Raw genomic sequence first — 22507 nt, 5'->3', positions numbered from 1 at the left:
TAAATGCAGTTAGCTCTAATAACTGGGAAAATGGGAAAAAAATGTCCAGGTATTGTTCCTCTTGCTGTTTATGGTGCTGTTAAGGTCTGCTTAGAAAGATACTCACCTGTATGCACTCAGATAACTTCATTTTGTCAGTCAGTGCTCAATTCCCAGTATTTCTTCTTCCTCTTGCATAACACTTTTTCATTTATGTAAATATCAGAGATGAAAAAAATATCTATGCAAATCAAGCAGTATTTATTTATCCTGAAATTTAGGATAAAGTTGCCTAGCAAAATTGCAAAGACATGATATTCTAAAAACTGAAGTTAAGGTTAATTCCACACCTATTCAGAAGAGTGGGGAAAAAGTAAACCAGAGTTTATAAGAGCAGTAGTGATCTTCATTTGTTACTTAAGGATTACTCTTTTCTTAATTAAGTGTATTTAAGATCTGGCCTATAAACTCAAAACTAGTTCTTCTCAGTTAACTTGGTGACCCTAGGGATCCTGTGACACCTGTCACATTTAAAACTACAGTAACAAATGTTGTTTTACACAAAATGACAAGGCAACTCACTATAAAACCAGGGAATTTTGTCTTGCAGGAAGTTATATTTTCTGTCTCAATAGGAGGAGTATTTTTTGAGCTATCAGTTGAAGTGCTAATGACCTACAAGGAGGCAAAGTATGCATGTTTTATGATTTCTTGCTGGGGATATCTCTTCCAAACTCATGAAGGTGGAAAAATAATTTTAATCTTCTCTCTGTAAATACAGCTATTACTAAAAAGTGAGATTCAAATAATCTCTACTCTTTCCTTCACCTCTTTCCTTAAGGCATATTTTACTGCTTATGAGGAAACCAAAACCTTTCTCTGATGGATGAAGATGGACTTGGTGTTGTTCTCTCTGTGGTAGAACACTTAGTTTTTGTAATTTATACCTGCATTAGAAAATTAGGAGAGTGATTAGATGCCGCATAGGAGTATTGTCAGGATTTTTGTGGCTATTATCTGCATACTGCCTGACGGATTAAAGTTTGTGAACACCATATTTTATGTAGTGGTCACAGTAGGAGTTCAAGTCATGGTTTTTTTTTTCTTTCTCATTGCTTAAAATTTTTCAAGACATGAAGGACAACATGCATTGCTGCTAAGCTTTTTAAGTAGAATTAGAAACCAGACAACAGAGTTCAGCTTTTTGTATTTTGGGATTTCACTTCTGATAATTTTAAATGGAAATTGAGCCTCTTTATTCCAAAGTTTCACTTTACCAGAATTGTTTTTATTTAGTTTGATGCAATATTGTTAGGGCTTCTGTTTTGGTTTTTTCCTTTTTCAGACATTCGGTAGCAATGTTTGGAAATTATCCTGTTGCAGGAAAAGCAAAAGGCATAGTTCATTAGGGGTGCTCTCTACATTTATAAGAATTTCATCTAAGTGTTGAGGAATGTTCTAAGCAAAAGTATGTGGTTACCCATTTTTCATTTGTAAGCTACCATTAGAACAATTAATATATTGATACCTGTATTGCAAAATACCTATTACAGAAGCAATGACAATTAATCCAGTTGTGGTCATGTGTTTTTTAAGAACAACACAACAATTTCAAGGTGTTTTTACTAGTGAGAATTTAATAGGTTTTTAGTCTGCATTTTTCCTTTATCATATTAGCAAAGAACACTATGGACATTTCTAAGGAAATCACATTTTAAAAGTGGCATTAATAGCCTGACTAACAAAGGCAGCTGTAAAGATAAGGACATTCAAGTAAGGAAAGACAGGTAAATGAGTTTGGAAAGCCTTCAGAATGTGCACCTTAATTACAAAGGTGCTGCTTTTGCTAAGTGAAAATGTGGCTTGTTTAGCAGTTCAAAGAACACCATGAACTACAATTTAGGAGCATCGCAAGAGTTTGGAACTAAGTAAAAATTTAAAAAAGAAGTGAAGCATACCAAACATTGACTAACAAAGGCGGCTGTAAAGATAAGGAAATTCAAAGCTGAAGGCAAAGAGGGTCGTATCTTTTAAGTTTCAAGTATCTGTATTATCTTTATCACTGCTGTTCTAGCCAGTTGCTGTAAAAGTCTTAGCTTGGTGGCATGAACACCTGTCTGTTTTGTGCTGAAGCAGCTGTGACAGAGACCTTGTATGATCAAATTTATTCACTGGATTTTTCAAAACCCTTAGTAGTGGGGTGGTTTTGTTGTTTTTCTTGTCTTTTTTTTTTCCCCTCAAAGGGTTTACGCAGATTATTCTTTAACCCAAATAATTTCAGTGACCCATTCTACAGCATGTCCTTAGAAACAGTAGTGTTGGCACAACTTGGAGTATTGAACTGCAACATAGGACAGAAATAATAGATGACATGGCATGGCGTAGGGGTGGAGAATGTGCTGCTAAACTTAGATAAGGGCCTCTTTGTCAGAAATGGTAGCTTGACGAAAATGGACATGTAATGATATTGCAGATGCCTTGTATTTTTCTATGTTGTCACTTCTGTAGTATCAGTTGACATTCCAAGTTTCTCTTTGCCTCTACTTTGAAAATCAGAAACCAGATTGTAATTTTTAAAACCGTTAGTTAACAGTATGTTTCAAGAATTCTCTTGAAATGGGAAGTGATTCCACAAGCACTTGGGGGTAAGGGGTGATAAGTTTTTTCTAAACCAGACCCATCACATGACATTTGACATTTGTGCATTTGTTTCTAAGAAGTGCTTATTTTGCAAGATGGTCCTTGTGGGATTTTTATGTATCTCCTTATGTTGGAGAGTAATTATTGATTCAGTGTAAGATCAGCCTTCTTTCTGTTATATTAGTTCCTATGTCCCTTTTCCAAAATGCTTGTAGGAGAGGAATTGTTTGATTGTATGGTTGTCCTTTCAGTTTTTGCATTTCATAAGCTTGTGAAATTGTATTTTTTTGAGTGGTGTTGTGGTTCTTTTGGTAGAGTTTGGTTCTTTTATGAAAATGACGTGCTGGCTGGAGTTGTTTGTATGGTTAGCAATGTGAATGCAGATTTCTCTGTCAGACACTGCACAGCTTGTGCTGGCTGAATCTAAAATAAAAATTCCACGGCAAAAATACTTGCTTAGCTCTATTAGTCACTGGCTATGACAGTTGAGTGTAACCATGTCTAAGATTGCTTTAACATCTGATTACCTCAGAGAAAAGAAAATCTGATTCAGGGAGTTGTTTTTCCATGTTCTGAAGCATCATGTATTGTGATGCCATTTCACTGGGGTTTTTATGTGGTATGAAAGCAAAATACAGCTTAAGGCTGGAGTGAGTGATGCTTGCCATCTGGAAGTTGTCAGAGGAGCTAAAGCCAGCCTTGCAAGCAGTACTTGGTGACCAGGTGTCAACATCATGTTGACAGAATCTGTGTAGCTAGTGAAATAACACATACATAAATACAAACAAGATGAAATGTTGTGTAAATGAACTGAACATTTACTTGGCATTATTAAATATTACTATCATCAATATAAAAAAATTACCAACTCTTAATAATGCTGTGTACTAACAAATAAGAATATATTTACTGAAATCTCCCAGTGTGATTTTGCTATCAAGTTGCATTTCAGAGTGGTTACATGAGTAAAGATTGAATTTCTCTCACTTTAATGACACAAGGAGTGTATTTCTGGGAGTTGATGTCAATTTCTAGTGATCTCACATGGATAACGTCAGGTGTTTTACAGACCTTTCGCATTTTGCTATGAATATAGCTCTTCAATACTGTGATTTGTTTGAGTACTTTTTTCATTCAATTAGGATCTCATTTTGGTACCTTTGTAGCAAAAACTTGCTGCTGCTTCTCAACAGCAGTTCTATTTAAAATCATCAAAGCTACTTGCAAGCAACCCTCAACCCAGGAAAAGACATGCCTTTTTGTGTTCTTAGAGGATGCTGCATGTTCAGAGATAGCTTGATGTGCTTCATACTGCAACTTTTGCTTGGCAAACTAGATTAATTTGTACAACTGTGTATGCAAAATATTACTTACACGTTTAAATAATAATGATATTTAAAATATTAATATGTGAGAACCCTTCAGATATATTCAACTGGAAATCCCACTGACTGAAGTAAAATTTCTGTCTTAATGCAGGCTGGAGAGTTTGACATGAAGTAAGGTTTTGTTGGATGTTGATGTTATGATTCTTCATTGTTGCTCTGGTTAATTATTTCTATCAGAATTTTCCTTAGAAACAAACAGGGCAGTAAAACATGCTTAGATCTGGTCAAAGAATGTGTATTTGCATAAGGAGTGGTTGGTTTGGTTATCAAATTTCTAAGGGGAGGTAATCAGAACTGTGTATGAGACCAGCAGGCAGACAGAGGGCAGGTCATATTATGATATCCTGAAGACACTTTATAGACTGGACAGTCCTGCTTCTTGAGTAGGACCATGAATAGAAGGTCCAGGGGACAAGGGCTAGAGTTCATACGCTATGTGCTATTTGTAAGAATCTGTACTGCAGTTAAGCCGTTGGATGTTTCAATTTCATAATGAACTGGAATAACAAAGATAGCTACTTGTTTTTATGATGTCTTTCAGTAATCCTAGAACAGAGTAGTCCATTGTACAATACAAGTAGTATGGGTTTAAGTGACAGTGGTGAACTGATGCAGTCAGAAAAATAAATGTTATCATATAAGAGGTCCTTGTGGAAGAAGCGGCAGCATGTTTTACCACAGCCTTCCATGAGGCTACATCCAGTCCTAGACGTAGGTTATGTAATTAGTGCAGTTAAATCACAATGTGTCTAATGTAATCTAATTCAAAAGGCGGTAAAGACTAGATTGAAGGCAGAGCTGTCAGCAGTTATGTATATAACTGTAAAATAAAAGTAGCAATGCTTTTTCCAAGCCTGACTAGCTGCTGTAATCTGGCTTTGTGTGAACAGCATTGCTGACTGTACTACTCTAGGTAAGTGGAAGATTAATTGTTGGGTTTTTTTTCAACCTACCCAGAACCTGCTTTCAGTATTTGATGGCAAACATCCGCTGATCACATGTGTTCAATGAATGCATCATATAGTAATTTCTTTTTGAGAAAGTCTGAGTAAAGGGTAGCAATAAACAAGCAGCAAAGAAAATTCTAGAACTTGGCACCAAGTGTCTGTGCCTGTGTCCCTGTTAGCTGCACGATTTTTGCAATTCATGATTGTGAAACAGGAAGTTATTAGCCACCAACATTCCCACACAACGCACAATAAAATTTCATTATCTTCTTGTATGGTAATGTAGGTTACACTTTTTTGTTGTGTCCTGAAATCCTGCGTGAGTTCTGTCATCAGAGGATGATGTGGAGTACTGAGACCCATTAGCAGCCTTTTTCTTGTTCCATTTGAACTAATCCATCTCTGTGCAGGATTACTTTGAGCAAGATCAAACCTACCATGTCTTCTAGATTCCTTCTTTGTGTCTGGAAATCAGAATGAGGCTATGTGTTTCTACACTTAGATTACAGTGTGTTGTGCTTTGTTTCTTCGCTTTAAATGCTTACAGCAGTGCTAAGAGTAAGGCACATTGTTCCTCATGGAAGATAGATGCCAGAGATTGAAAAGAATTCAGCTGTATTGTACATTTGGCTTCTTAATATATAATGAGTACATAAGAAATACAAATGGAGTGGAACAGAGCTTTCCTACCTCTTTGCCTATATACTTGGACATTGGAGTTGAAATTCTGTCTTGGAACATGTTAAGTACTAGTCTCCCTTTTCCTCCTCATACAGTTTTGCAGACTGCTATACTTCTGGTGATTGCCAACAAATCTCATTTTGGATTTGCAAAATGTATCTTAGAGTCTCCAAGCCATCTCAATGTTTTCTCTAAAAATATTTATACCTTGATAGTCTTCATCAAATTTACATACCTGGAGCTACTACTTTTCATTTGCCATCTCTGCAAAATCATGTTTTGTTCTTGTTCACGTATTGCCTTTTAATTCTGTGCCAAAAATGAGACCATTAACTTAGTTAGGGCATTGTGTGCCAAAAGGTATCATGAATTGTTGCTGAGCTACGTGAGACAAAGGAGAGGTGATGAGCGGCACAGCGTATACTTCCTAGTTGCCACTGGGTTTTCTCCCTCCACTTAGCACTGCTGTTAGACAACAGACTTAACACAGTTCCTCTCTGCTAACAGTTTGGTTGTATTACTGGATGTGATCACAGCTTGGTTTAGTTTGTGTTTGCTTACTGACTTGAAATGTATTTCCTTTTAATAGCAGTATGCCAGACTTCATAATGATGGAGCTGACTGGAAACTTATGACAGTATATGTGCTTGAAGGAAGAAAGGGAACTTGCCTGCTGACAGGCAAAAATGGTTGGTAGAGCTAGAGAAGGCTGGTTGGTTAAGTCATGCTTCAGAAATAAAACTGCCTTTGCAGTTTTAGATCTGCCCTATTTAACCTAATAAGGAGAGATGCGTGATTTTTTTTACCCGTATTTCATCAGCTGTTAATGAGAGGGTGATAGTGAATGCTTTTTTTGACATTTGAAAGCTCTACAAGAATACTTTCTCAGTTATAAGCAGGAGGTGGAGGGGAGGTAGAGAGGCAAAATGCTCAGTAGTCTGGAACATGCATTAGAGGTGACTTTAAAAATGTCTGTAGTTCTTAAATATATGATGGCACCATTAATGGAATTTTTGCTATAAATAAAAAAGGTGTTGACTGGACATACCCTCCTTGACTACAAAATAACATCAGGTTACATTTCAGCTATGCATCTTACTTTCCCACTTGTAACAAGAGCCTTGATCTAATCAGATAACTAGCACTTTGACATGTGTGGGTTAGTAAAAGGTTTTTGTTTAATTATAATTTCACACATTTTCCTTGTAAAAGAAATGTGTGCTTTGAAAGCCTATTTTAACTTATGTTTTCAAAATGTTGCTGTGTAATTCATATTGTATGTAGTCTTTTTTTTGTTTCAGTACAGCCATTTCTTCTTTGTTGATAGGTTCTAGAAAGTTTTAAGATCATGGATTACAGTCTGCTGCTGGGAATCCACATACTGAACAGTAATGTGAAGGAAAAGGAAGGAGAGAGTTCCCAGAGCGCATCAGATGTGAAACGTCCTGGAGGGCAGAAAGTTCTCTATTCCACAGCCATGGAGTCTATACAGGGCCCTGGGAAGTCAGGGGACTCTGTCACCACAAAGACAACAAATACGTAAGTGCTGTAGCCTGCTTTTAAGGTTACTATTAAAACATGCACATTCTGTTTCTTCAGTCTGTGCCGTTCGGTATTAAAAGGCAAAACATTCAAGAGTACACTGCATTTCAAGAATTGAGAGATTAAGCCTTTTTTATTTATTTATTTCTAAAAGATGGACCATCGAGATTTGCTGGAGAGCAGAAAATTAGAACTGATTAGTAGATTGATCATCTTCGAATACATGATAGCAAATTTGGTTAGTTTAGACTGACTTATGTGTGCAGAAGGGCATTTATTTATAGAATAGATGTTATGAGACAGCTATTACAAGGTCTCGGGTATAACAGGCTGATGAGCCATAGCAAAAACTATTTATTAACATTGAAGTGGATATTCCTAAGTGGTTGTTTTCACCTCATAGTAGTAGACTCAGTACGCTGAACTGTATTGTCATACCTGTGTACAAGATTTCCCGAGATTAAGAACTGCTGCTTTCCTCTTATTCTTCTACCTAGCAAAAACTGCCATAGAAATTTAAGTATGTAGATGATAGCTATTCTGTTGTATACTTTGAGATACATTCAGTGTTAGTGAGAGCATTATGTTCACAATTCTCATTCTACATAATCAGTCCTTCATCGTAATGAGGGTTTAATTTCAAATTAAGGATTTACTCTTCTGGTTCTCAGGGGATCTGTCTAGCAAAATACAGAAACGTGCTTATACCTACAGCAAACAAATGGGAGAATTATGATATTTAGCATTTACAGAGTTTCCAGATGTTCAGATTCCAGAATATATATTAGAGCTGAATTTCACTCAGTTTTTACAGCATCATTCATATTCACACAGAACATGGTGAATGCTCTTGTATGGTACAGAGGTGATATACTGGCAGTTTTGGGACATACTGGGTTTTGGGTTTTGTTTTTTAACTAAAAGCCAAAGCTGATTATATAGGTTATCCAAGAAAGTCCCTGTGGTTATTATGTATGGAAGCTCACCCTGGATTCCCACATCACTTGAGTTAATGTAGTGCTGCCCAGATTCTGAGCAGTGCAGTACTGCTGCTGAAAGCCTGCTGCAGCGGTTGAGTCCTTCCTTGGCCCCTTCCACTATCTCCTCTCTCATATTGATGTAACTGGTAGCATGACAAACCTCACAAAGGTTGGAGTGGTCTTTCAGAAAAGACCTTGAGCTCAGTCTTCTGCTGTGGTTCATTGTGAGATCATACAAACATGAGGATGAGAGTGGATACCCAGCAACAATAACTGCTGCTTTTGTACTGGATTGAATTTATGGTTGTAGCTTCCAGGAAAAGCTGACTGAATATCGTTTTTTAAACCATTTAACACTTCTGAATGTCTGAACACTTAACTGAGCTGGAGTTTATGGTAATAGGGTTTTACAGTCATCTAAACTCCACTTGTTCTTACATGGGTTCCTTTGTGCCTAGAATAATAAACACACACACTTGACCCTGAAAAAATAACAAAAAACGAGTAGATGGTAGCCCTGTGTTGTTGGGGGAGGTGACCACTGTGCTTTAGCGGCAGAATGGGGAATATACTATGAACTATGTCTTTGGTAGCTTTTCCAGGTGTGTATTATTTGTTTCTAAAACTGTTAAAGTTGCATGTGTTGCATCTTCAATCTCTTTTTCTTCTGGTTTTGTAGAGAGCCCATCAATGTCAACAGAAGCTGACAAACTGAAAATTTTACTTCAGTTTCTGGTTCTAAAAAAAATGACCCTTTTTTCTAGGTGGTGGAGTAAGAAGCAAGGGTCTTAGGATGAGCATCTTGTTCTTTAAGGTCATGGCTGAGTAAATACTCCCAAACAAGTGGAGATCCAGGCAGTCAAGCTTCTCAGCTTGGTACTGTTACTTTTTCTACCACTAATCTGTCTCTAAATAACTTTTTGAAAAGCACATACGTAATTTTTAGTGAAAACTATACAAAACAACCTTTTCAGACTTGAAGTAATATGCAGGCTCTATATAATTTTGCTCCATGTGATCAATAAAGTGACAAAATTCTCCTTCAGGTAGGCAAAATTATTTATTTTCCTTAGTAATAAACTGATGTATACTTTTTCCCAGTTTTCAGGTCATCTAAATTTTTCCAGTTTTCAGATCATCTAAATATTTCCAGTCCTATCTAAAATTTATCCTAAAATACTTTTTGGTTTGAATAGATATTTACCACTGGATCCCAGATACTTTAGATTTGCTATTTAAAATCACTTGCTAAGTGACCCATGTCTGACTGACTTTACACTGTGACATCTAGCTTTAACGTTGTCCTATTTCTTTAGGTTTGCAAGTGGGTACAGTTCACCTCCTAACTGCTGATCAAAGGTATCTTAAAGGGTAACATAACTACATTTTTGTTTTTTCTCTCAGAATGGGAGGTATTCCAGCTAAAAGCCATAGAGGAGAAAAGCTGCTTCTATTTATGGGTATTATTGATATTCTCCAGTCTTACAGGTAAATTGGATTTCAAGTTTTTACTGAATAAGCTATTCTGAAATTAATTACAAATGTGAAAATTTTATAAAGCAGGGCTGATTTTGGTTTTATATGCTTAGGTTAATGAAGAAGTTGGAACATTCATGGAAAGCTCTTGTTTATGATGGGGTAAGTAGATTTTATTTTTTCTTTAACTGCTGATATTTTAGCAATAGAACTTCGAGTTATGTTGACTGGGACAGAGGTAGCTCTAGTATATTTATAGTCTACCATCACCACATGGTTTCCGCTGTTGCTGAAATCTTTTAGGTCCGTTTTCTAATACATGCTTTGATTTTATTTGTTGATTTTTCAAAAAGCAACTAAAATGGTTGCCTTGTCCTTATAACTTACACAAGGCAATGGCCACTTAGCAGGACATCAATGAATCTGTAACTGAAAAAAGTACATAATGTGAAAAAAATAATTCCAAATGCTAGGAAGATTTTGCAGAATATAGCTATATAATTCTTAACTCATGATTTCATAGATTAAATACCTAAAGTTCTTGAAGAATTAACCTTTAAAAAGGAAAAACTTGTTAGGATTCACTTGTTTTGAATATGCCTGAAACACATGATATACTTTACCTGAGGTGTCCAACTTCTTTCTTAACAATTTATTTGTAATTTACTTGTGAAAAATGCAACTGAAACCTTTTTCAATCTTGTAGGACACTGTTTCAGTTCACCGACCAAGTTTTTATGCAGACAGATTTTTAAAGTTTATGAATACAAGAGTTTTCAAGAAAATTCAAGGTAAGAAAGTGGTGACTTTTACTCTTTTAGATATTTTTATAATCATTATTTCATAACACTCCTGTCCTGGCGGCGAAAGAATCTTTCTTTTATCATCATGTAGCATTTACACTGCCAGAAGTTGAGTTTTTTCACTGGAGCTAATGTTATAGTACTGTAATAGTAAAATTACAGAGAATTAATTGCTATGTATGTTTTGACACATCAGAGGCATCTGAAGCTAAAACAGGTTCCCGTATATGAGCATTGATACAAAGATAAATTTCATGATCTAATGATGTGTCCAGTCCTCCATCCGTTTTTCGTAGGAATACCCCCATTGATTTCAATTTATTTAATTTGCAAAAGTAAAGATTGTTTACATACCACCTCCAACATGTTTGAAAGGACATTCTTCCCTTTGATATGGATTTATTCTGTGCTTTATGAAGGAAAAAAATCAGAAGTTGGATATTACTAAAGTCTTTTGTCTTTTTCACTATCACCTGTTTCTAGTTTCCCCCTCCACTTCTCCTTCCTTAATCTTCTAATTCATTTTCAAAGCTCAGATACATATCAGTGTTAGCTTCTTACAGGGTGTGATGGGCTGACACTGGCTGGATGCCAGGTGCCCACCAAGCCTCTCTGTCACTCTCCCTTTTCAAGAAAAGGCGCATGGGTCAAGATGCTCCAGCATGGGATCCCTCTGATGGGAGACAGTCCATGAACTTCTCCAACGTGAGTCCTTCCCACAGGAAGCAGTTCTTCACAAACTGCTGTAATGTGGATCCCTTCCATGGGGTGCAGTCCTTCAGGAGCAGACTGCTGCAGTGTAGGTCCCCCATGGGGTCACAAGTCCTGCTGGAAAACCTGCTCCCATGTGGGTTTCTCTCTCTATGAGGCCACAGGCCCTGCCAGAAGCCTGCTCCAGTGTGGGCTTCCCACAGGGTCTCAGCTTCCTTCAGAGCACATCCACCTGCTCCAGCATGTAGTCCCTGGGTGGCAAGGGAGCAGCCTGCCTCACCACGGTCTTCAACACAGGTTGCTGGTGAATCTGTGCTCTCCACCACCTTGACCACCTCCTTCTCCTCCTCATTCACTGACCTTGGTGTCTGCAGAGTTGTTTCTGTCACATATTCTCACTCCTTTCTTCTGGCTGCTGTTGTACAGCAATATTTCCCCCCTTCTTAAATATGTTATCACAGAGGCGCCGCTACTGTCACTGATGGGCTTGGCCTTGGCCAGTGATGGATCCATCCATCTTGGAGCCAGCTGTCATTGTCTCTGTCAAACATGGGGGTACCTTCTAGCAGTTTCTCACAGAAGCCATCCCTGTAGCTCCCTCCACGCTACCAAAACCTCCACACAAAAACCCAATACACAGGGTAAAGAAAAAAAGCCAACAAAACCCACCATCACTACAGAGGGACATGACTACTGAGAGCTGTTCAAAGGCTTAAGTCTTGCAGGAATAATGTAACTGTTGATTGTCACTTCTCTCAAATAAAATTACTTGATTTCTGTAACTTAAAGTAGACCCTGAAACTGTACATCCTCTTAAGTCGTTGGGGATGGAGGGTCAAGCAATCCTGTGTAAGTAAATTCTTCCTGAATGTTGTGCTTTAACGCTTATGGGCAGCTGAGCCCAATACAGACAATCACTCACTCCCACCCTAGTAGGATGGGGGAGAGAATCAAAAGGTTAAAAGTAAGAGAATGAGAGGGTTGAGATAAAGACAGTTTAATAGGGAAAGCAAAAGTTATGTGAGCAAGCACAGCAAAGTAAGGAACCCATCCACACCAGCAGCAGGCAGTTGTTAGGGCACCTCCAGGAAAGCAGAACTTCATCATGTGTAAGGGTTACTTGGGAAGGCCATAACCATGATTGTTTCCCCCTTGCTCATGTTTATCCCATCTCTTATTGCTCAGCATGACATCATATATTCCAGGATATCCCTCTGGTCAGTTGTGGTCAACTGTCCCAGCTGTGTCGCCTTCAAGCTTCTTGTGTACTGTATCAGCACTGCTCAGCAATAAATAAAACCTTAGTGTGCTCTCAGTGCTGGTTTTGTTATAAATCCAAGATGTAGCACCGTAGAGCTGCTACAAAGAAAATTAATTCTCTCCCAGCCAAAACCTGTGCACTGTACCTTCCAATGAGTCCAAATACTGCAGCAATTACCATGTAGGCCTATGAAGTTAGATTTCAGCAAAAATACTGGAGAAATAGCTACCACATTTTGTTTCTTGATTCCGAACTGAAAAGAATAAATTAATGTTGCCTTAGTCCCATGGGGTGAGCAGCATAGATATTTTATCGTAATCTGGGTACAGCTATGAAGCAAGCATTAAGGAACAGATTTATTTTCAGACTGGCTGCATTTAGCCTGACTTTAAAAATTAACAGGAGAAAATTAGCTATCATTCAAGAGTACACTTCTTGAATATAAGCTCATACTTTCATATCTGCCTTGAATTATAGTTCCTCCAGGTGTGGTATGTATATTCTTATTACACAACTGAAAAAAATAAAATCAAAGTTTAGAGGCTTATCTTCTTACAGGTTTCTTCCATCAAAAGTTCAGATCAGGTTTTATTTTCACTAGAATTTCTATCACTGGAAGTCAATATTTTTCAGACTGTACTAGCCTTCGTAACTCTGCATTTTGTCTAAAGATACCACTTTTCTGAAGACCAGTATACAACTGTTTTTTGAAAGAATCAAATTATTTGGAATAATTTGATTATCATTCCTGTCCACTAAAAACCTGTGTTAGAGACATGGCAGATCAGAACAACATAGATGATTAGGTCGAAAAGAGCAAGAAAGAAGAGACAAAACTAATAAGTAAAACCAACAAGAAATCAGAAGCATAGGTGACAAGTACTTTGTGAAATTACTAAATAGGGTGAAAAAGAATAGAATAGACTGATCAAGAGAAAAAGGTGAGAGTAGGTGAACTAAAAAAAGAAAATAAATTAGATATTTTAAGTGAAGGAGTCTTTAGAATAAAAAGAGATAATTTGATTTAACCCTGATTAGTGGTTCCCTATAGGCATGATACGTTGTGACCACTATTCGGGAAAATAAGACTTTGGGAGAATCTTATAAATATTAATGTACTGATGGATAATTCCTCTATACGTTGGTCATGTTACTGAAAGGTGATTCAGTCTGAAGCATTGCAAGTGCAGGGAAGGATGGTGATGACTGCTGAGATGCATTCAGTGCGTGTGCAGCAAGGAGGGCTGTAGGAAAGACCTGATAAATATAGCAGCAAGGCAAAGATGAGTGCTTGGGGTTCACTGTGGCCAGGCTGCTCTTTGGGGAAAAGCTGTTTTGGTCGTCTGAGCAATGAGGGTCTTTTTTCAAGAATTACAGCAAGTGGTGTAAAATGTTACTGTAAGACATGCAGGTCAGCTGGTATAAATAGTATGCATCCATACTAACTTACAGCTTTACTGCCAAATTAGTTTTTAAATCTGTGGAGGTGCTGAAATTGCACATATTTATTTTTTTTCAGTAAGATAAGAGATATTTCTTCTTAGCCATTAGGAAACAGTGGTTTGGAAGTTTAGAGGTTTTTTATAAAGCAGAGTTCTTGAAAATATAATTTGACTAGCTAGAACTATGTTGGTTATAGAGGAATATAAAATGGATTCTAGTTAGCAATTTGGTAATCCTACCTGTGGAACTGTATTTGGTTTGGGAGTTTGGTTTGAATGTCAAAATGTGGAATAGACACTTGGCTCAAATACTACAGAAGGAGTATTGAGTGTATGGCATTGTGTCAAACTGATAGAAGGTGTTCTGTAGATACCTATTTGACCAGTGTTATGCTGGTCTCTCAACATTAATTATCTGGAGTGAGAAGCAATTGATACAGATAGAGGTAGAACAAAATCCAAATGAAGGATAGAACTAAATGAGATTTAAGTGAAATGAGGATGACTACAAATACTAGTACAAATTAACAACTTAAGATGTTAAATGTTAAATCCTTCAGAAAATAGTTATTAATATAAAAATAGAAGAACCTAATGTCATGACAGAATATGAAGCAAAATACAGCTGAAAGGAGGAAGGAGCCTCCTGAGACTCAGATGGCTTTCCACCCTAGAATAATTTTGCCAGAGAACTGGTGGGAGCTCTGTTGTCTAAGACAATACTCAAAAGAACTCCTTTGCACTGGTCGAGGGTAAGGAGTAGAAAACTTGATAATTCTGTCTGTTGGGCAAAGTAAATAACTCATGCAGACATGTATGTTTCCTAAACATTTGAGTCTTCATTCGGTTCTTTCTAATTCTGACTGCTAGATTTGTCGGCACAAGACACAACCTGTTCTGTGTTTGAAAGCTACAATGTACAATTAAGGACATCACGACTAATTTTCTCTCTAATCTTAATTTGTCTGTCTCGTTTTTCCAGGCTATTAACCTGTCTTAATATCTCACTCTTAGTGATCTGCTCTGTATATAAGGCTATTAATCTACTTTTATATGGATTAATCATTCAAATGCATTATCATTCTTTCATAAAATGAAGAATTGAGAGTGTTCTTGCCTTCAGGAAAATTGTTTCTAAATTTCGAGTTAGACATGTCAGTTTAAAACTCTTAAAGCCCATTTGAATCTGTGCTTTTTTTCCCCAGTGCACAGAACAAGCCTCCATAAATAACAATAAAGGCATAATAAGCAGATTCAGCCTTCAGAGGCTAGCTCAACAGATATCTACTATGTTATTTTTTAATGATATCCTGGAGCTATGCATCTGATTCTCTTCTTCAGTCTAGCCAAGTGGCTTTGATGCATTTAATTTGAATTTTGTAGTAGAGCACAATATGAACTCTTGCAGTGCATCTGAAGTAACCCTTCAGCCAATGCATGGAGGTCAGCAGCTGGCAACTGAAAAACACTAAATGACTGGCTGGCATCTTTGTGGAGAACTGCAAATGGGGGTCATGGTTCAGTACTAGTGGCAATGGTCAGATGCTAAGAGTTGCACCCAAAATGCCATTGTAAGTAGGCAGGTGCTGGTAAGGATTATAAAGGGGATATTCATACCTGAATGTACAAGCCATCAACATTTTGCAAGTGTTTATTGTACCCAAAGAAGATGTTTGATACATGTCGCTGAAGCGGAAATTCTGCAGTAGTACATCATTATAGTAGCTGTAGTTCAGACCTCAAGGAAATAGTCATAACCTTTCAGAATACTCCAAATGTCTGTTTAGTTTTCCTGTCTCCGTATGTTTTCCTGTATCATTCTGGCTTTGATTATGTGGGTTGATACTCCATATGAGATTTGTAACTGTGTGATGTCAAAGTTGGTTAACTGATGTAATTTTTTTTTTTTTTTTAGTCCTATGTGCAGTAAGAAACCTCAGGAAAAGACAAAAGTACTTCACTCATAGATGAGATAACAAAGCGTTTGGCTCTAGTTTTAGTATAATATTTGATAAGTGGGTTTGTATCTGGTTGTGTTCTTTGTCTGTGTTCAGAAACCCTAACTTTATAGATGGCTTGCTTTTCTGTATGCTGTTAAACATGTGCAAGGTGATCAGATGAAATGATTCAACACCTATGTTCATTTGGCAATGCAGCTTTAAAGTCTTCACCTTCAAAGAAACGGTGCAATTCCATCACAGCCCTAAAGGCAACATCCCAGGAAATAGTGTGTGCGGTTAGCCAGGAGTGGAAGGATGGAAAGCATGGCATTCTTGCTGAAGGACAAAGCTACGCCAGCCTTGATGAAGAGGGTAATATCTTTCAGGTCAACAGCCTAAACAATGTTTTTAAAGGAAGTTAGTAGAAGTTCTGGAAGCCCTGTAACGAGAAAGCTTCCAATCAAAGCTTCAGCATCAAGATTATTCTCATGGAGAGGGTTGTTGGTCATATTTGGCAGAATTGACTTTCAGGAGCAAAACTTAGAATCAAGGTTACAATATGCTGTTAATCTTTGATTTCAGGGGATCCTAAAAAGATTTATTCATCCCAGGTAGCAGATGAAGGCCAGAGCCAGTGCTCTTTTGTTCACTGACTTTTATACAAACATGTCCCATGAAGTGTTTTGAAGCTCAGTTCATTGTTCCCAGAGTCTGTTTGAAGAGGTACAGACTTTGCCCCTCTCAGAGCTCAGCTGGAGCCAGGCTGAAAGGAGAACCAGCTACCTAATCCCATCTGAAAACTGGGCCTTGGTAGTGGAAGACCAGTCCCAGAACTTAGAAAAATTTATCAGATATTCATACTGCTGTTTAATGTTTGACCTTGGTGTTGCTCTGTATTCTGCTGAATGTACTGGCTAGCAACTGAAATTCATTGTGTAACATCAAAGAGTGTGGGTATGGGCACATGAATATTACAGTCTCATCAATTCAAACATTAAGAAACGTCAAGAAGCTGTTGAGAGCACTATGTGACTCCATACACTTGCATAAAGATTCTTGGAATCAATTTGAAATGAAGTTTGCTAATGTTCTTTGTTTTTGTGTATGCAGTACTAGGTTCACACCACCGGCCGGATCTAGTGCCAAGCACTCCATCTCTGTTTGAAGCAGCTTCCTTGGCAACCACAATTTCTTCTTCTTCCTTGAATGTAGATGGGCATTATCAACATGATCAACCTATGCTTTATTCTAGCAGGTAAAGGCTGTATATGTGGTAGAGGATTCCCCAATGTTTTGCTAATAGTCTGACAGTGTTTACAAAGGAAGGGGCCTCTGCAAAAGAAAAAGCAGAAGGGGCAAGTGTCTCTGCAGCTCAGTCTTGAACTCTCCAGTGAAGGAGGGGTGCAATAAGCCTATAGGATTTGTTATATATTTTTTGGTTACTATATGTATTGTGATTGAGGTCACAAAATAGAAAGCATAAACACAGTATACTTTGAATTTTTTGAATGTTCCAAAACTAAACTGGGCATTAAAAACTTGCTTAGGCCTTAGTCTGTGCTGTAAACTGAACTAGATTAAGACCAGCATGGGAAGTACGTCTTGTAAAGCGGCTGTAGCCTCAAAAGCTGCAGAAACCCGTGATGTGCTAGGAAAAGGGACTTACTTTCTGGTTGATCTTTATTCTGAATGTACAGTGCTGAATGATGTGCTTTAAATTCTTTTGAAATGACCATTTTCTGAAGTGAATTTCTATGAAACTTCACCCGTGGGTGTGACTAGAGCCTGTCTAATTTTAACCCAGGAAGGACAAAAAAAGCAGAGTCTCAAGAAGAGTTGTGCAGATGTTTGTGAGCTAGCTTGGATGTGATTTGAGTTGTGTTTGAATATACTTGATCCATGTGACTGTCCAATACCATGCCTATGCTAGGAAGACTTGCTGGGAGATCATCTATTTGTGTGCCTGTACTCTTACCTTGTACACTTGATGTATGCTGTGTTCTTTCGTCTTGCTTGCTTGTGAATCTCTTTACCATGTGTTGTACTGCAAAATAGCTATTTCTTTGTTTTTGTCAAGAAGAGTAACCAGTGTGAACTCATGAATTTTGTTTGGAATAATTTGGAATCCTGGACTACACGATGTCTGTATAAAGTTGGTAAGCTTACTCGTGTGCCAGGATGTAGTTCTTTACTTTAAAACTGCATGTTGTCTAAAAAGATTGAGTTACTTTAAAATCAATCTTGAGGCAGTAGGCTTTTACCACCTATTTAAATTTGACCAACTGCATTTTCATAAGAAGTAATATGACTTGCAATTTGTTGATCAAAGTGATATTTGCAGCTTCCATTTTCATTAGGTTGAAATAAATCTCACTGATGTGGTGTCTTCCATAGGTCTGATGTCTTGCTGTTAAAATTTGGAATGAGGTATGGTTTGGGGTGTTACAAATACGACGTTTTAATTACAAAACCATCACAAGTTGTCCCAAAATGCATTACACAAGCTTTAGGAACTAAAATTACTAGTACACGTTAGTAGAAATAGAGCTCCTTCAATTCAACTTTTGTCAGTCTTGTCCAGTTTGTGACAAAATTAGCTGTAGGATTTCAGTGTTCCATGATCATTTACCAAGTTTTAGCTTTGCTAGAGGTCAGGTTATAGAGTATTGGGGTTTTTTATTTGCTCTAAACATCAAATAAAACTACAGAACTACTTCAAACTAGCATTAGTCGGCAAAGGAGAGCTCTTTTAGAGTTCAAATTTACTGCAAATAGTACATTTCAAATAATCTTTAGTCTCCATGAGTTAATAGTAGAGAAAAGCTATGAGTAAGTCCTTGATATTTTCCTATGAAGATATTCCAAAATAATTCTAAAATAAATAATGTTTGTAGCAGATCTACACTTTGATTGTATGTTTAGACTTGTTAGTCTCCAGTTGTGATTCAGTCAATGAAGTAACCTAAAATGTAGTACATGTCAATTCTGCAATCACCCTGCACATCCTTATCTTATAAAATCAAATTATAACTGTAGTATCTGCAGTCTGGGTTTGCATACTTTCAATTTGTCAGTACAGCAGAACATGTTCTCTAATACAGCACAGACCTTGCACCAGCATTCATAGATGTGTGGTGTCTCCATGACCTTGCCCTATAGCCCAGAGATCTGCCATGGGGGCTGACCAGTTAGCATCCTTGCTAGTCCAGATGTATCGCCTTCAGCTAGGGCTCAGTGGCAGTTTTTTTCTCCTGACCAACGACTGCTTCGTTTCACAATCTCAGCATGTAGAATTCATGAGGATTAGTTTCCCTGTCATAGCTAGTAGCTTGCTTTCAGGATTTAAAAAAGCTGCTAAGCATGCTCAGTTTTAAACTAATTTCTTCAAGATGGTCCTGGGTACTGGCAGTTTTGTACCCATCTCTGCTTCCTGCATCATTGCAGGGAGGTCCTTGCCTCTTCATGGTGCTAAATAATATAGCCAGCTTAAGTTTCGATTATGTTTTTATGGTACATTGAAGGAACTTCGTCCCCCCATGAGAAAAGCTATCAGGCAAATAAAACCACCAAAAAACCCCATGCTACAATGATGCATTGAGTTGTAGGTATCTTAGATTTTTCATGCTGGAGTTCTGCTTTTGAGTATTACAAAATGTTGTAATGCAGGACTCATCACTTTGCCATTTGTCTCTGATAAACAGGAAGGCTGGAGCGGTCCTAGAAAAAAACCTGGAAGAATGATTTGCTTGCTAATGTGAGCCTGCTTTCAGTTGTTAAAATATTTAATTGACTGTAACATTCTGCTTCAAGTTATTTAATAGAATTACAGTTACGCATCTTCTTTGTCAGGCTTTTTCCTCCTCTTTCAAAGTGTCCTGGCACAAAGTACAGAGTACACAGATTTCCTTGTAACCATTCAGAAATCTCTGGTTTAGGGTAATAAAGGGAGATAATCCTGCACAGATAGTAATAATACAGTATCTGTACAGATCCTTAACTCTTATTAATGCTAATGAGTGGTATGTGCCCATACCAGTGAGAGGACAGGTGCCTTTATCTGCCTCATTAAAAAGAAAGCAGTAATACTTTTGGGTACCTTGAAGCACACACTGTATTTTTAATTTTGGGGGGGTGGGAGGGGGGGTAATTACCATCAACCATGAATGTAATCATTTTCCAAGGGGAGGGAAATGGCATTTTATATGAAAAAGAAGCTCAGAACCATCTCTCTTTGAGGATGCTCAGTGTTGTGGTTTTAAGTAAGGAACTGCTGCCTGTGGTTAAGCAGGCAGAGGTGACCTGCTGAGCCAGAGCTAGCTCCTGAGGCTCTGTCATGTGAGGAGGGTTTCTGTAGACCCGGCTTGGTACAGATTAGAACTAACATAACTAATTGGTAGATGATGCACAGCAGCATTTGGAGATTTGTGATTAAGGTAGAAAAGAGAGAATGAACAGCAGTCATAAACATATAGTTACTAGGAATGTTTTTCTGGATTGCTTGAAGAGTCCTTGAAGAGTTAGAGGAAACTCGAGGTGTTACCCAGGCAATGTCAAGAAGAACTGGTAGATGTAGTGAATGAAGGAGCAGAGGGGAGGGGGAAATGGCTGTATTTTTCAGCACAAAAGGAACTTTACCTAAAAAAGGGCAAACATGACATATATTATTCAGCAAATGTAGGCTTTCCTATTTGTCAGAAGAGAGCTGGTTTTTGATTTATGAAGCTGTTTCTCAGTCAGGTGGTTCTGTCATAAGGAATATCAAGTATTCATTTAGTAAGAGAACAGGACTGACTATTGCTTCTGTTAAAATTTTCAAAGATTTTCCACTCCTCAAGTAGGTTTCTATTTGATACAGAGATATTTTAGTACCTAAAAGTCCATTTTCCACTAGAATATATGTTCAGTTTTGAGTCCAAATACCCTTCTTTGAAAGGGTTTGTTTGCTTTATCTTAGGAAATGTAATATTTAGATATTCTATCAGGGATTATTTTTATAGAAGAAGTGATAACAGATTTTTTGCCCCCTCGAGATAAAGTTTTCCTAATAAGTATGGATTAATTAAATTAAAGATGACAAATCTGAATGTCCTGAGCAGTATGACTGTTGTCTCAGTTGGCATTGCTTTTACAATTGCAAAGAGCTGAAGGAGGTTAATGCCTTTACAGGTGTTTCTGGAAGTGTTTTAAACCAGAGTTGCAAGGTAGAAGTTTCTTTCCAGTGTATGTTTCAGCATGTCTCATGGCTTCCAGTCACAAACCCAAATAAAGTCCCATGATGCATAAAGGGGTACTTCACCTCTCTGTCTTTAGAGCAATGCCAAGATACTGCAGGCTGTGGAAGGAGGGACTGCTGAGTTCTTCTGATGATGTTTGAGCCTAGGAAAACAATCTATGTGAAATCTAATTCTTGTTTCTCTTAATGCATTCTGTACCTCCTTTTTGTAAGATGTGTATGTAGTATGGATTTCTGCCTTTTCTTTCCTCTTCTTTCTGCTATTTGGTGTATTTTTCAAGGGTTTGCTTGCTTTACCTTTGCACTGCTGTTTTTGGCGCAGTCCACTTGAAATTTTGGAAGGCTTTGAGGGGCTGTGGTTTTCTTTTCTCTTACACTGTCAAAATGTCTTGAAATGACCAAACTTAGAACTGAAATGCCCCGTGACTTGACATGTCTCATTTTCAAAGACAGCTTAGAAACATCTGGGAGTGGAAGGGATTTGTAGGTATTCATTTTCCTGTTGTAAGAAGTGCTTAATCACACCTTTTGCCAGTCTGGTTTTCTGTGTAAACAAACTTCTGTGTGTTAAGTTTAAATGTTCTGTCTGTTCACTCACCACCCTTAGCTTCTGAAGCTTAGACAGACTTGTCTGAATGTGAGTCAAAGTGAATTAAATTCGTGCAAGCTTCATGAGAACAAGCAGCTAGGTGGAGGAAGAAAGCTTGAATGCGCTAATGCTAGTAATAGATGCAGTGAGACACTGGGGGAATCCCCATGGGAAAAAGAAAATTAGACTATGATTGAAGCAACATGGGGCTTAAAGAAAAACAAGGCTTTCCCAATACTCCTGCGATGGAATTATTTTGCTATTTTTTTTCTTTTTCAATTAAGAACCAAGATAAAACAGACTGCTTTAGCAAGAGGGCAACAGCACAGTTGAGCACACTCATTGTGGCTGACCATTACTGAATGGGAGAAAGTAACTGCAAAAATGGGGTGGTTTGCTTGGCTTTTCTTTATTTTCCAGTCTAAAAATTAAGGATGAGAACTCAGTACACTGTTGAAATTGTAAAAAACCTCTGTTCAGCTGAAGTGTTCTTTCTGATACACTGTGTATATAGGGATTTCTCTTGTTCTTTCCTGTGCTTCCCCCCCAGTTTGTCTTTGCCTTACCAAAAGTCTGCGTTAAAACTGGCAATCAATGCAACTGTAATGATGCTGTTGCAGAAATTTGAACTTCTAGCTATCAACTGCTGACAGCATGTGTGTTGCTGTTAAGAGATTAATTATGAGAATTTTTTTTACTCTTTTATGAAGAAGTTCCATGTATATGTCAGTTTCAACTCAGTTATTTAATTTGAAAAAAAGGCTGTAATTTGTAAATCTCATTAATGTGCTGGTAGAAGCTATATTTTGTTGTATCTGAAGAGCTTTGTACACTTTAAGGTGTACTGTCATTATTTTTTTTTCTTCCTATTATAGGATTACAGCTGTAGTAGTTA

The 22507-nt window shown here is 37.6% G+C and overlaps 1 protein-coding gene across 4 annotated transcripts in view; it reads left to right on the top strand.

Moving 5' to 3' along the window:
- PIP5K1B (phosphatidylinositol-4-phosphate 5-kinase type 1 beta) overlaps positions 1-22507 on the top strand; it is a 122852-nt gene that overhangs the window by 79975 nt on the left and 20370 nt on the right. For all 4 annotated transcript variants that reach the window (XR_008730389.1, XM_055699898.1, XM_055699897.1 and 1 more), the window contains 6 exons: positions 6963-7174; positions 9562-9645; positions 9747-9795; positions 10340-10424; positions 16007-16162; positions 16901-17045. Coding sequence is in view for 3 of the 4 variants with exons in the window: in XM_055699898.1 (XP_055555873.1) it covers positions 6963-7174; positions 9562-9645; positions 9747-9795; positions 10340-10424; positions 16007-16162; positions 16901-17045 (731 nt within the window). In the remaining variant the exon portion in view is untranslated. The remainder of the gene's footprint in view (positions 1-6962; positions 7175-9561; positions 9646-9746; positions 9796-10339; positions 10425-16006; positions 16163-16900; positions 17046-22507) is intronic.

The sequence above is a fragment of the Falco cherrug genome, chromosome Z (assembly GCF_023634085.1).
Source record: "Falco cherrug isolate bFalChe1 chromosome Z, bFalChe1.pri, whole genome shotgun sequence".
Lineage (NCBI taxonomy): Eukaryota > Metazoa > Chordata > Aves > Falconiformes > Falconidae > Falco > Falco cherrug.
Note: the sequence above shows the minus strand (reverse complement) of the source record. Positions and strands in the feature narration are given on the sequence as shown.